The sequence below is a fragment of the Coregonus clupeaformis genome, chromosome 20, assembly GCF_020615455.1.
Source record: "Coregonus clupeaformis isolate EN_2021a chromosome 20, ASM2061545v1, whole genome shotgun sequence".
Lineage (NCBI taxonomy): Eukaryota > Metazoa > Chordata > Actinopteri > Salmoniformes > Salmonidae > Coregonus > Coregonus clupeaformis.
The window spans coordinates 2,364,602-2,380,240 of NC_059211.1; the positions used below are offsets into that span (position 1 = coordinate 2,364,602).

A 15,639-nucleotide genomic window follows, 5' to 3' on the forward strand; every position below is an offset into this window, starting at 1 on the left:
TGTTTTCAGGCAAAATGTCTATCACTGTTCATTTTCACAAATCTATACAAGAGGGCAGAATATGGAAGTCTATAAAAAATTTCTTATTACCAATAACTTGCATCAATGTTTTCAGTAGCCTCTATCAAAAGCTCCTGCTTGCTTGTTGTGAATTATGCTCAGGTGCACATATTTCCAATTCAACCATGAGGCAAAAAATGTGGTAAAAGCTCTTGTTGATCCTGCAATCTGAACAAATACCAAGATGCTGTATTTTCAGCTGATATTTCATTTGTTTATGGAAATGCATATTGTTTATGCAGTGTTGAGGAATGTGAAAGAACACCCTTGATTATTTTTACTGTGATAACTTATTTTGCTTTTGTAAGCCAACACTTTTGAGATCAGTCAATAAATGCTTCTGGCATTGACTTATATGCTGCCCCTGTCTTCATGTTGTTGCTGGACATATCTTTTTTTAAATGTGTGTAGGTCACCTAAATCATCAGAAAAATTGCCCCCCCTGAGAATTTTTTCAGGAGCCGCCACTGGCACCAGGTATAAATTGGCATTTTGTAAGTCCTGGTATTGGGATGGCCACGATTCTTGTCTGTTTCCAGCACTGATCCAATAGGAATATTGATCCAACCTCCATGATTGGCAATAATGACAGTTCCCTGTGGACTGGACAGTGAGCATGGATAAATGTAACATGTCAAAATACTACACAACACTAAAGATAAGTATTACACTTTCTTGCTTATAAAATACCTTTAAAAAAGCAAAGCAGGGCTACATTGAGCACGCCTTGTCTACAACATTCACATCAAATACGAAACATCCTTGTTTAAAACTCCACAACAGCATTTACAGTACACCACACTAAGTTAGGTGGGTTAAGGTGGATGTTTGTTGTCCAAATGTAAGGTCGTGTAAGTAAGTTATAGTCCAGACTCCAGTTTATAAATGAATAGTCAAACACAGTGTTGGTGAGATTGGGCCGACCTCGTTCCTCACATCTCCCCAGCAGTTTCAGATACTAGTGGTGCCCCTTCGGGCCTCTCATAGTGGTTTTCCTGTCGAGACCTCAGAGGGGGGTTGTCATAGGCGGAAGCATCCATTTACTCCAGATGCAATGGGGGCCTCATGTGGTAAGAGGGGGCACTTTTCCATTCCCGTTGGGGGGCCGCACCCCGACCATCTCCTCGTAGATGGAAGCCTGGTGGGGCTGCGGTTTGACACGGTCGCCTTGGGTCTTACGCTGACAGAGGACAGAAGCCAATCAGAGAAGGCAGCAGCTGAAAACAACTAGTGAAACTAGTATATTTCCTATGTGAAATTCTGTGAATAGTAAGAGGATGGCTGTTTTTTATTCAAAGTGGCATCCTTCCTCAATGTGAGGTGTTTTACAAATCACTGTTACTTAGTCATACCTGTCAGAAATCAATGTTATGGTACTGCTACTTGAGGACTACAGTAGCTACCAAATGATTAATAAGTATCTAAACATAACAATATCATCTCTCCCCAGTCTTCAACCATAGAGGTTACAGTTGTGGCTGTAAAAGGTTACAGTGTGGCTTTATAAACTCAGAGTGAAGAATGGTTTGTGCATTCAAGAAAATGTTATATGAATTATTGCAAAATGTGAGGTTGTAATACTTTTTAAATTATGACCTCAGGAAAGCAGCAGAAAACTGGAGTGGCTACCATGTATATATTTGATCTAAATAATATTCTGTGCATCAATCCTTTTCTCCATAGTCAGTAGGTTACAGTCCTACTCACATAATGAGCCACTCCCAGGGCGATGAGGAAGATGAGCAGCAGCCCCACAGCAGCAGAAAGGACATAGAGCAGTGGAACATAACCGGTACAGCTACACGTAACACCTGGGGAAACAACAATAATGCCCAATATGCAGTATCACACTTAAAAGCCTTACACAGAATGTCAACTCACTTCCTGAATTAATTGAATTGAAAATAAATTGACAACCATTCATATACTGTGTATGTTGAACATGAAATTAATTACTAACAGAACCATGCCTGTTTGATAATTGTTACCTGGGTTACTTGATTGGCTACTAGAGTTAATAAACAATACAGCGTCATGGAAACAGCTTCCACAGATGGCCTGGACATTTACTGGCATGAATTTACAGCTTAAAGGGATAGTTTGGGATTTTGGCAATGAAGCCCTTTATCTACTTCCCCAGAGTCAGATGAACTTGTGGATACCGTTTTTATGTCTGTGTGCAGTTTGAATCATTGCGCTAATGCTAGTTAGCATTGGCTCACGAAACTACTTCCAACTTCATCTGACTGTGGGGAAGTAGATCGGGTTCCTTGCCAAAATCACAAACTATCCCTTTAAAACCAAAACCACTGACCCCAATTTCCTACTGCATCTGTCTAATGTCTAGTTTCAAAGTGAGTATAGAGACCGATGTGGTGAGGGGAAGTGGATAGATAAGACTTTTCGTGAAGGTCAAAACCTTGCATAGACACACAAAGCTTAGGCACATAAAATGGCCCATTTGAGATGTGTAAGCTCAACGAATGAACAAGCCTTAATAAATCAAGTGTTATGTTTATATCCACAAGCCCTATGATAAATCAGGTGTTTTATTGGGGTTGAATCCACTAGCCCTATGATAAGACCCACCTTGCACAGACACAAAGTACACGTGTCTCCCTAGCCTGGCGCTGTTGTCGGGCCTGCCGGGGAGCAGCAGCTCACAGCTGTAAAAAGCACTCTCTTCCGGCTGCATCTCTAGCAGGGTGAGGTTGTAGGCCAGGCCACCCAGCCCCGTGACCAGGTGAAGCCTCTCTTCTGGGGGGAACGAGGCAGAGGAGGGGAGCTTGGAGTGGAACAGCACCTCTACTGGATCCCGGTTCCACCGCCTCTTCAGGCATACCCCCTCCATGGCCGAGGGGGAACCGTAGGGGGCGAGGCAGGGGAGGACAGCTGACCCCCCGGCGCACGTCTCTATCAGGCCTACATCCATCTTGTTGTCTGGGGCATCTTCTCCACATGGGAAACAAACACTAGTATGACTGGCTATGAGGGCGTGGGAGAGGGGAGTCTGTTGCTAGAGCCAGGGCTATTCTTAGGAGGAAGCAGTGGCAGAATGCATGATAACATGAACAGTGGGGCTCAGCTATGGCATCAGGAGTTGTTCCAAAAAAAAGGGGAAAACACACAGGCTACTGTGACTGTTTAACACACATATCATGATGCCATCAACTCCACTCGCATCAAGAAACAAAAAAAAGGAAATAGGAAATCAATGGAGGAATCCATAAAGAATACTCACCAGCATCGTTGACGTACAGGAAGAACTCCATCTTGCTTGGAATCGTTTGATCGAAGCTGGTGTCGGGGAATACAAACTCACAGTAGTAGAGGTCCATGTCTGTTCCCTTCAGCTGGCTGAGGGTCACATTGACCCGGTGAGTACTTGGGTCTCCGGTGACATGGATGCGCTGTTTGACATCAGGGTAAAGAGCAGGCTTTTGTGCAGTATACATGAACAGGACCTCTCGGTTGGGCTGCAGCCACTTGCGTTTCAGGTAGAGCCCAATGGGCTTGGCGGCATTGAACTCAGAGATACAGTGGAACTCTACAGAGTCACCCTGCGGTCTCTCCATGAATTCCATATCACAGAACACTAGAAGGCAAGATATAGAGAAGGTAATACAACGTTAGCTCCCCGTTAGTGTCATTGGTTGTTTATGGCTTGTTGGTGGTCATATAAGGGAAGCCCACTGTACTGAGGCATTGTTTGGACCTTCCTAACCTGGTCAAGAAAGCATCTGCATAATGATCTATAGGCATTAAAATACTCCATGATAAAATTATCCCAAATTTGCAATGGCAGATTATTTTTTTGGCCAACACCACAGGAGGTTGGTGCCACCTTAATTGTGGAGGACAGGCTCGTGTTAATGCCTAGAGTGGAATGGTATCAAATCAATCAAACCCATGGTTTCCATGTGTTTGATGCCATTCCATTCACGCCAGCCATTATGAGCCATCCTCCCCTCAGCAGCCTCCTGTGGCCAACACAGTTCCCAAATAAACTAACCCCACACCAAAAGTGACAGAAACACAACTTACCCAACACAGTATGTGTGATGAGCAGCAGCCAAAATCCTGTCAGATGAAGATCCATCAGGACTTCCCTTGTTCTTATATGATGACGCTTTCACACACTTAACAGCATGCAGTGAGCCTCAGAGACATAAGTGGAGTAGTAAACTACAATTGTTGAGTGTGACTCACTGACTGACTGGGGGAGGGTCTCAGCCAGATAAGAAAATGGTGATGACTAGTTACAGGAACTTCTAAATGCTCCTCCCCAAACCTTAACGCTAAAGAGGAAGAGATGTTTCTAAATTTCTCCTCATCACTAGTGTCACAGCAAATAGCCAAGCCTACCATTAGTATTTACTACAAAACATGTATTCATTGTTAAGATGAGATGGTTCTGCAAATGCAAAATACTGAAACCAGACAGTGTTTTGACCTTATACTAAGAGTATAAAATACTGTGAGTATTTAGCCATTTGTAAAGCTTCAAAAATCAGTCAATTTCAGCCAAATACTGCTACTAAGAGAAAATGTAAAATATATTTAGGTATCAACCATCAACACATTAGTTACTTTAAGTTGTTTAAGGTTTATAAAATGTTATGAAAGTTAAAACATACCACAAATTACTAACTATTTACTGTAATGTCGTGGGAGATATTGGAAGTTCACAACCCAACAAGAACATCTAGTGGTCAGTTTACAAAAATGGTTCAGCTGTCCTGTTCCTGGTTTTTTTAACAAGATATGCTTGAAAAAAAAACAGACATACTAAAAATTGTACAGTATACACATTTATTATTAATAATAATACAGTGACTGTTTTGATACAAAGCATTTGGAATTTGCATTCATTTTACATTGGGATACATTTATGTATGCACATCAGCAAGGGGAGAGCAACTGTGATACTGCCTACATTGTCTTGTGAAATTACCATCACGTCTATTTGCTTTATGTGAAATGTATAGTTAGATGAGCAAATAGGCTCATGTTCCCTTTAAAAGGATGGTATAGTATGCACGTTGACAATTATTTATAAACGGGGGAAAATTCAATTATAATGGTGAAGCTAAACATAGTAACAGCTTTATGGAGTAACAGTTTTAAGTATTAGTGACAGCAGCATATCCAAGACAGTTTTGAGCATTGTTGTGGAAGTTGGAAGACGAGGTGTTTCCTACGTAGAACATTTTGGACACGTGTTCAAAGGACGACATCTAACAGGACAAATACTATAACCCATCATTATTAATAATCTGTAATCATAATGATCATAACTTGAAAAAACTTCAAACTGTCATTAGTGTAATATTGTCTGGCAGTGTTTTCAAATGAACTTGTCAATCATTATTTTACAACTGCCATGTACAGTGCCTTCCAAAAGTATTCACACGCCTTGACTTTTTCCTCATTTTATGTTACAGCCTGAATTAAAAATTGACAAAATTGAGATTGTGTGTAGTGGAATGATAGTTTGAAATTTTCACAAATTAATTAAAATGGAAAGCTGAAATGTCTTGTCAAAAATAATTCAACCCCGTTATGGCAAGCCTAAATAGATTCAGGAGTAAAAATGTGTTTAAGTCACAATATAAGATGTATGTACTCACTCTGTGGGCAATAATTGTGTTTAACATGATTTTTGAATGACTACCTCATCTCTGTACCCCACACACACAATTATCTGTAAGGTCCCGCAGTCGAGCAGTGAATTTGAAAACAGAGTCGCCAAAGACCAGGGAGGTTTTCAAATGCCTCGCAAAGGGTATCTATAGGTAGATGGGTAAAAATAAACTAAAAAGCAGACATTGAATATCCCTTTGAGCATGGTAGTTATTAATTACACTTTGGATGTTGTATCAATACACCCAGTCACTACAAAGATACAGGCATCCTTCCTAACTCAGTTGCCGGAGAGGAAGGAAACCACTCAGATTTCACCATGAGGCCAATGGGGACTTTAAAACATTTAAAGAGTTTAATGGCTGTGATAGGAGAAAACTGAGGATGGATCAACAACATTGTAGTTACTCCACAATACTAACCTAAATGACAGTGAAAAGGAAGCCTATACAGCATAAAAAATATTCCAAAGCTTGCATCCTGTTTGCAATAAGGCACTAAAGCAAAACTGCAAAAATAAACAGAATAGAGCTAAGCACAGACAAAAACCTAAAGGAAAACCTGGTTCAGTCTTCTTTCCAAAAGAGACGCACAAATTCAACTTTCAGTAGGACAATAGCCTAAAACACAAGGTCAAATATACACTGGAGTTGCTTACCAAGACGACATTGAATGTCCCGAATTGCCTAGTTACAGTTTTGACTTAGATCTGTTTGAAAATGCATGGCAAGACTTGAAAATGGCTGTCTAGCAATGACAAACCAAATTGACAGCGCTTAAATCATTTTTTAAAGAATGTGCAAATATAAATGCAATCCTGGTGTGCAAAGCTCTTAGAGACATACCCAGAAAGACTCAGCTGTAATCGCTACCAAAGGTGATGCTAACATATGACTCAAGGAGTTGAATACTTATGCATGAGATATCTGTATTTCATTTTCAATAAATGTACAAACATTTCTAAAAACATGTTTTCACTTTGTCATTATGGGGTATTGTGTGTAGAAGTGAGAAAAAATATATCGATTTAATTCATTTTGAATTCAGGCTGTAACAACCAAATGTGGAATAAGTCTAGGGGTATGAATACTTTCTGAAGGCACTGTATATATCATAGCCGATGTGAAATCCTACTTACCAAATGAGTGGGGTAAAAATGTGTCCAGTTTCCACCGAACTGTCTCCTTCACCACCAGACAGGAAGAGGCAACAATGGCACACCACAGCATTCAATATTCATTACATTTGTATTCAACCAAATTGTGTAACAAATCTTGATAGCAAGTACTTTAGAATGATACATCTACAATACTCAAAACAATATGTACAAATCTTGGAAAAACTCCCACAATGCATTATTTCAGTGTGATTCAATAACTAGTTAATACTTAACGGTACATCCGGTGCAAGATACAGCCACACTATGGTAAGGGAATGGGTACTTACAGATATAACTGACCTGTTTCGCAAGAAATCTGTGTTTTAGGCTGAAAAGCAGATAAGGACATTACCATCAAAATAGACATGGTACTGTGCAAAAGGACTTACAAAATGTTGCAAATGCTCTTTTGATTTTAATATGCTAAGCAGTGTTTCCCCTAGTATTATTTTCAGCAGCGGTGGCAAAGTTAGCATGTGGGGGCGGTAATGGGCGTGGCAAATGGCCCGGTTTTAGAGGCCCTCTTGGCCACAGAGAAACTGTAACTGGTTCTAAAGCAAATATTCTGCAATTCTACACATTTTGCTATGGGTCGGAGAACATTTTACAGTTTTAAAGCAAACTTCCTGCAATTCTTCACATTTTGCCATGGCTTATGCTGTCTTCATAAACTACCTAAATGACTCAAACATACCAAAATCAATAGGGGCCCAATGCCATGACATTTTGGGAATTATAGATTCTCCGACTGTCTAGTTTTAATTTAAGCGATTTTGTTGTTCTCAAATATATTGCTCCATTATTGTTTCTATATACCTGGTTTTAGTCATTTAATCAACAAAAAAATTGCAGTGGTGGCCACGATTTAGCAGCGGCGGTGTGCCGCTGCTAAATGCATATAGGGGAAACACTGATGCACCATAGTGGAATAACACCAAATAAGGCCCTCTGACTTGAAAAGGTAGATACCCGGAGGACATGAGTAGGTGGTTTAGGAAAAATACACCCGACATCAAGTAAAATGTATATTTATCATCAACCACACACACAGTAGAGCACTTGCATGCAAATGTTAGTGAACCTAAGGTGAGGAAAATAAACTCATTCAGGGTGCAGGTATTAAATGATTGATTACTATTAAAGAACATCTAGGCTATAAACGTATCTGCATCAAGACAATGTGTATATTAAAACATGTTTAAAAATACCAGAGATCTGAAATGTTGACATCATTATTTGAGCAATATTTCATAAGTAAAACATTTATGTACAAACCTTCATGATGAAGGTACTAACCTCCATGGTACAAACCTTCATGAAGCCTCATCCCCATCCACAGGTCAGGAAGAAAACAGTGTTGGATTTTAAGTGGGTTTTATTACAACAGATTGTTTAAAACAGTACAGAGAATAAATTCACACAAGTTACCCTTTTGATCATGGAATAAACCTGAAATAAGAATGAAGCTAGAGACTGATAGATAATAATCCATAGATCTGGTGGTAAACTACTAAACAGTTGGAATCATCGTCATAAAGGAGGTCCCTCACCAACCATACGGTTGGGGACAGGGTGTCCAACAACACCTAAGTGTGCTGTGAGGGCCTCGCCACCGACTTACTCTACACAACAGAAAATCATATTTACAGGAAACTTGCCTTTTTGTAAGGGGGGGGGGGGGCGGTACGGTACGATCATGTTACTCCAGCAGCGAGCAGTCAAAACAATATGAACCATATTTAACACACTTCACTTCTACAAACCTGAGTGAAACATGAGAAGAAAAACACCATACATGTATCAAATCTGCACAACGACAAAGTTGTCATCATCAAGTTGTTTTGTGTGTTGTGTGTTTCTATGTTTTTTCCCCCCATTAAAGATGTAATGTTAAATGTCCGTGTGCTGCGTATATATATATTTTTTTTCATCAATACTTTTCTTCACCATCACTGGTTGGTCTTACTGCTCATTGGCTTGGGCTAGTTTTAAAAAGCACAAGGTGAGAAAAGGTTTAACCTCCAAACCTAGTGAGGGGTCAGGTCGTTGCGACTGCTTCAGTATCGTCCGGCAGGAGACATGACGGGGGGCCGCATGCCCATGGGAGGCCCTCCTTGGTATCCCATCGGAGGGCCCTGCCCATACGGAGGCATCCCGCCCTGCATGTAGCCAGGCATGCCCTGGGGGGGACCGCCATACTGACCTGGAGGGAGGAGGAAGCATATTAAAACATCACGCTCACAATGCAAAGTGGCAAAAGCAAAAACATCATGTTTTTGTTTTTGTTTTTTGTTCTCTACCATATGTTTTGACTGGTATGACACTTGGTCTTTCATGCCATCACAAAGGCTACAAGTTTCTCTCCTCCAGTTCATTTTTTGGTCTGGTGATGCCATAACGTCTCTTACCATGCATGGGGTGCCTCATGCCAGGCTGCTGGGGGGGCATGCCCTGCTGTGTGGGCATCATGCCGCCCACAGCCGCCACAGGAGGGGCAGACATGTGGACCTGCCCCTGCCTGGGCACGTTACGCTGGTACCGGGGCAACTGAGCCCGTCGCTCCTCCTGTTACCGGGCAGACAAACACAGAGGGGATTCTTAAACATCACGCAACTCTAGCCTATCCCTTTCAGTGCAACGGCAAGGACAAATCACACAACTCAATTACATATTTGACTACTTTGTTTTAAACAAATATTACAAGTATCAAAACAGTAACGCGACAGATAAAAGTACTTTATCTCATTCATTACTTACTGTGAAAGGGCAAAACGCAAAGCAGGAGCAACTTACCAGTGAGATATCCTCATCAGGGTGGATCAACTTACTGGTTGCACTCGTGGTGGTGAGGGTGGCTGGCTTACTGGTCACTGTGGCGGGGGGCTTGGCCACAGTGTTACTAGGGGGGTTAGAGGAGGAGGCAGAGGACTGGGTGTAGGCGGGGAATGTTGCTTTGGGAGGGTCGGAGGAGGTGGAGGGCGCGCTGTGGGGCACAGCTCCAGAGGCACTCTGCTGGGCCTGGGAGACAGGAAGGAAGAGGCACTGTCAGATGGGTGAGTGACTCAATCACACACAGATTACAATGCTGTCCTCTCATAGGAATCAGATATTTAGACTTTTGACCCATTGATTCCTTAAAAGTGCTTCCTAAATAGAATTTCTGTCCCATGATTTTTGATCACAACAAGCGATTGGTTGATTCCTCAGATTTTTATGAGCAGAGTGCACTGTACATCAAATTAACGCTGAGCCGATTAGCACTTTCAATGACTGGAAAATATCAGGATTCCACAGGTGGTTATATTCATATAAAACTGCACTTTCAAAAAGTCAGTTCAGCATTTTTTCCGCAAAGGCTGAAACACTCAAGAAACACTTGCGTCATGTCACACATTGCTGATAAGCATTGCATTGTGAAAAATACCATCTGAGGAAATCATGCTAACAAGTCACAGGAGGGAAAAATAAGCTAAATGCAAGCTGTGCCTAATCAAAATACATTTTAAAATCACCAATCCAGTGCTAAGAAAACGAAGGAAGGCCACACACAGGCATGCAGCAAGTCCTCCCAAGGGAAAGCCGAACGTCAGCTCATCCTCTTGGTGGAGCGATTCATAAAAATGCATAAGGAATGTCAAAAAAGCCTGCCGAATATGTTACCTTAACTTGTTTATATGTCAGAACAGTACGTTTGTAGCATTCTCAACCAAATAAAGCTGATATGCTGCATGCCACAAGCATCTCTATGGGACATTAAGTGAAACAGTCCTGCCTACTTGTGGAGAGTTAGAGAACCGAGGCTTAGAGGCAGCAGACTGAGAGTCTGCAGTGCTACTGGGAGAGGCTGTGATGGTGTTTGGAACATGAGAGCCCATCTGAAGCATAAAGAAGAGAGGCAGAGTGTGAACAACACTAGCAGAACCTAGAGTGAATACTAGCAGAGGGCAGTTGATAATGAGCTATAGTTGACCATTGTTCCTTACTATGGATGCATTACTGATACAACGCTGCTATCTATTAGGCTTGGGCGGTATACCTGGGTATTTGGAAATAGCCACGGGATGGTTTTTCAATAACGTTGAAACTATTTATTTGAAGTTTTTTAATACATTTTAATATTTGTAGCTACTTAAGTAAATACCTGCAGTCAACTTGTGCAATATGTTAGGAGATAAAGATTGCGTTTTTCATTTAACATAATTGTTCATTATGAAGATTACTGGTAGTACCCAGTCACATGGTTTGTTTACAAGCACACAATAACAAGAGACCAGAGCCTTGAGTCACTCACTGTTGTGCAGCACACCCCAAGGTGATCTATTTACAGTATGGAATTCACAACTAAATGTTTGCCAGCTAGATGACGCCACGTGTAGCTCAGTTGGTAGAGCATGGCGCTTGCAACGCCAGGGTTGTGGGTTCGATTCACACAGGGGGCCAGTATGAAAAAAATGTATGCTCTCACTAACTGTAAGTCGCTCTGGATAAGAGCGTCTGCTAAATGACGTAAATGTAAAATGTAGATGTCTTAACTTTAACTTAACTGTCTAAAATGTGCTAAATGCTCTGCAGCTGTACATTTGGTTTGTTAATTTAGTAGCTAGTTAGCTATCTAGCTAAGTGGTTAGCTTCTTACAAAATCAAGCTTCGCTTGCCGTTATCAGCAGAGAATCCCCTCCTGGATCAAGAGACTTGCCGTCTAATATTTGTTTTGTAGCTGCAGCAAACTGTAGCATTTTTTAGTTACTTTTATAACTTTGTGAGCTGGGATGTCGGTCCTGAAAATTGTTTAGGTCAGAGACTTTCTTAAAATGTTCGCAATGTGACAGTTAGCATTCTCTATGGGATTTTACATGTACTTGTTAGTATTGCTAACCTTCAGATTTTAAAAGCTCAGTGAATTTGAAAATAGTGCCCCTTGTGTTCAGTACCGGTATTACCGAATATCCCAATATGGCACAAGATCGGTATGAAGGTATGACAATCTGGATACCGCCCAAGCCTACTCCCTATCATTAATGATGATACTCTGATAGTATGCATGTGCCTGAGATGAGCGCACCAGTACAACCTTCAGACAGTGACTCTTAAAATAAGCACTTCATCTTACTACAGAGGAAATCCTCTTGGTGAACTACTCAATGGACACTATTTAAATAAGGTAAACCAGTTATGACAAGCTACACCTCCATCTCACCTCGCTTCTAGGCGAGGAGACCCACCTGTACTGCGCTGGGGAACAGGGGCTTGCTGACGGCAGCAGGGGCTGCTGCGGCGGGTCGGGGCATCCCTGCCGCGGAGGGGGCCTGGCCCATGTGGGGCATACCAGGACGGTGACCCATGTGGGGTGGCATTCCTGGAGGACAAGACATCAGGGCTCAATATCAAATCACAGTTCTTTCTCAGGAAGTTAGGGAATCCATTACAAATATCATAGCAGATGCTTTCTAGGATATATTTGAGAGTGAACATGATTCTGTGCTACTAGAGCTGGGACAATAAACCAAAAACGATCAAACTTATCGTGGACATTTTGCTGATATCGTTCATTTCTATAAATAACCTATAGGGCCCTACTAGAGAAATGTGAAGTTTGAAACTAAATAAGTTTGCTAATATAGGTGATTGATAACTGGACAATTGATAGCTACAACATTCAGAGAAGTAGTAGTAGTTTAAGGGTAATATTAAAACAATAACTGTGGAGCACATTAATGTTATAAGCTTATCATTTAATAGATCTTTGTTTATGTCGCCCAGCTCTATGCGCTATGCTAGTTTTGTGAAATTGTCAGCTCTCACAAGCCTCATATAGGAGAATAGTCCTAGATGAGAGAGGGCCACATTGCTGTATCCCCTGTCAATGCCAGACCACCCCACTGGGTACAGAGTGACTGGAGTAAGGGAGGGGAAAAGGGGTACCACCTAGGACAGTGCTTACCTGGGGGCATACCGGGAATCCCTTGCATCATTGGAGGCATCATCCCTCCCATCCCGTGCATCATGCTGTAAGGAGATCAAACCAACAGGTGTGAGTTATAATCTAAATGAGCAAATCTAACTGTCTGAAGCTGTAATAATGAGGCGATTCTTCAGTGACGGACCAGTTCCGTGAGACATTTTCCTCCTGCAGAGTGAGCAAACGCACCGTGGCTTTGTGTGTTTTTGAGAGGGGAAATGTCACCCACTGAGTAGTATGAGTTAGTATTACATTTTAGTCATTTAGCAGACGCTTGCTCTTATCCAGAGCGACTTACAGTTAGTGAGTGCATACATTTTTCATACTGGCCCCCCGTGGGAAACGAACCCACAACCCTGGCGTTGCAAGCGCCATGCTCTAACAACTGAGCTACAGGGGACTATTGAACAAAATCCTTATCCTGCAAGCCTAAATATTCCCCCTCTTGTCTCAACTACTGATAAAAAGCAATGCCTTAATTGTCAGTTTGAATTGGAGCTGAATGTGAACGGGACGCTCACATTTTCCTATACAGACTGGGGTGACGCAGTACTCACCCTGGTGGCATTCCGTGCATACCAGGGGGCATCCCATGCATCATGGGCGGGACACCGTGTCCTGGCATCATAGGGGGCATTCCTGTATTGGGAAGAAAATCGATTTTAAACAATACACCAGGTATAGTTTATAAGCCATTATATGGTGATGCTGGAAATTTATATTTTCCAGTTTGTGGTTTGTTCAGAACGGGCATGATTCATTCACAATTCAGAGCAGTTGAACATTTTTGCCAATCATCATTACTTCATTCGAATGTCTTCCTGGCAGAAAATAGCAATCGTATGGCCATTCTGCCCATGTTCTACCTGAGTAAGCTCCTGGTGGCATGCCGGGAGCCCTGGCCCCGGGGGGCATGCCGGGCTGGGCCATGGGAGGGACATAGCTAGCCTGGGGCTGGGCAGTAGGCATCTGCTGCTGAACGAACGAAGGGCCTGGAGCATCATCATCCTCGTCATCCTCATCAGAGTCATCCTGATTCTGCTTCTTCTTCTGGCTCTCTGTAAACACAAGGTAAAGGGGTATTTTAGTCATGCAGTATTTCTTTAAGATGATTTGCCCTGAGACATGGCTGTAGACTTCTATTGTCAAACTCCCCCCATGTCTCACTACAAATGCAGGGAAGGATGTTGACACTAACCCTGTTTTTGTTCTAACGTCCGTCTCCTCTCCTGCATATCCTTCTCTGGAATTCCTTCCATGCCATAGATTTCCAATTCTATGTCTACCCTTCCAGGTATGGCGTTGGGGACCCCATCGATGGTCTCTTTGTGAACCTGAAACACACACAACATCAATGATTCATATCACAAATAAAAGGTTTGACAACACAGATGAATTAATACCCAACATGTTGTTAATGTGAATACCAACCTGCATACAGTGGATTGCCAGCCCTGGACCAGTGTACAACTTCTTGTGACATATATGGCACTTAAAATGTTTGGCCTTTTGATGTTGGATGAGGATCTTTTCATCATCGAAATCTCGATTACAATACCTTCAAGTTGTGAATTAAGGAAATTTCAGACAGAAAGTATAAACTAACGTTAGCAAGCTAGCTAATGTTAGATGATTTCATTTAATTCAATCGAGGGTGCTTGCTCCCTGCTATTACCCCTTTATTTCTATATATATATATATATATATATATATATATATATATATATATATATATATATATAACTACTCTTTGAGCACAACTTCTGTCCACCATCTATGACAGACAAAGTATGCCGACTAAGCGTCATAAACTGGGTAGCTGCATAGAGATAGCTAATTAGCTAACTTACATAATTAATACAATACCGTGCTAACTAAAGTCTCTAGTTAGTTAGCTAACGTAGCTATATTTCCGGCTAAAATGTTTGTCAATATACACCATCAGGTTTACTTTGTTGAAATAAAACTAGAAGAGAGACTGTTGGAAATTGAAATTGCCACAAAATTATTACAAAAAGACGATAAAGTGCGAACAGGTCTTGTGAGGCCTACAGTATCTTACGCCGCTAGCTAGCTTGCTAAGCACTCGAGCCATCACTTTCCTTTCATGATTCGCGTTTACTCTATTCCCCAAACCAAAGGATACCAGCACCATGGCTTCATCTGCTTCTTCTTCTTTCGCCCCATTTTCAGATAGTACTTAGAAACCTAACGTATAATAACAAACACTGAAATTCGTTCTTATTATGTGATAAACATTAGCGACATGCTTTATGACAACGCCGAAAATGGCGCTTCTTCAAGTGGAGGAAGTGGATTATGATAGCACCCACAATGCTGTGCTGATGGAACACGTGCAAATTTCCCCTAAACAAAAGTGATTTAAATATGTCTTTACACTATTTTGACGAAGTTGTACATTTTTGGGGATTTAATCGGATATAATCTGAAATTAAAAATCATACCAAATTATTATATGCTTTCATGTTTTTCTGCTCGCGTCATTTCAATGCATTCTGTGCTGGTGTAATAAGTTAAATGTCCACATGGGGACGACATTGCACCATACTATTGTATGGTGATGAAGAGGGCGTCAATACTGTTGTCAATTTAAATTTAGATCCATATAGTCATTGACTGAGACCTACTGACTGATGTCGTGACTTGAATAAATAAGAATATATTGAGTTGCGGGCCTATCCCTCCTTATAATAGAACAACAACAACAATACTGAATAGTCCATGCTCGAATTCTCAGCACCAACGTGCAATGCATGCCATGTATTATGATATGGATGTTCAATTTCATTTGATTCAA

General features: G+C 41.4%; 2 protein-coding genes and 1 pseudogene across 3 annotated transcripts; all 3 read right to left on the reverse strand.

The window, feature by feature from the left end:
• Nucleotides 1-471: 471 nt before the first annotated feature.
• Nucleotides 472-4,472, reverse strand: LOC121554064. The gene is made up of 5 exons (XM_041867514.2): nt 4,105-4,472; nt 3,302-3,655; nt 2,650-3,009; nt 1,768-1,871; nt 472-1,240 (listed from the first exon to the last, which is right to left on the reverse strand). Exons 1-5 carry the CDS (start codon nt 4,157-4,159, stop codon nt 1,124-1,126), a joined length of 990 nt encoding a protein of 329 aa, XP_041723448.1. The 5' UTR covers nt 4,160-4,472; the 3' UTR covers nt 472-1,123.
• Nucleotides 4,473-8,219: 3,747 nt separating this feature from the next.
• LOC121554063 (BUB3-interacting and GLEBS motif-containing protein ZNF207) lies at nt 8,220-15,131 on the reverse strand. 2 transcript variants are annotated; one of them, XM_041867512.2, is made up of 11 exons: nt 14,968-15,131; nt 14,253-14,379; nt 14,020-14,155; nt 13,688-13,879; nt 13,379-13,460; nt 12,804-12,868; nt 12,085-12,218; nt 10,639-10,737; nt 9,656-9,880; nt 9,271-9,427; nt 8,220-9,065 (listed from the first exon to the last, which is right to left on the reverse strand). In XM_041867512.2, the coding sequence occupies exons 1-11, from the start codon at nt 15,006-15,008 to the stop codon at nt 8,920-8,922; spliced, it is 1,404 nt and encodes a 467-aa protein (XP_041723446.1). In that variant the 5' UTR covers nt 15,009-15,131; the 3' UTR covers nt 8,220-8,919. The 2 variants fall into 2 exon arrangements, with proteins under 2 accessions (XP_041723446.1, XP_041723447.1); XM_041867513.2 differs by lacking the exon at nt 10,639-10,737.
• On the reverse strand, nt 12,650-12,776 carry LOC121554116 (annotated as a pseudogene).
• Nucleotides 15,132-15,639: the final 508 nt, after the last annotated feature.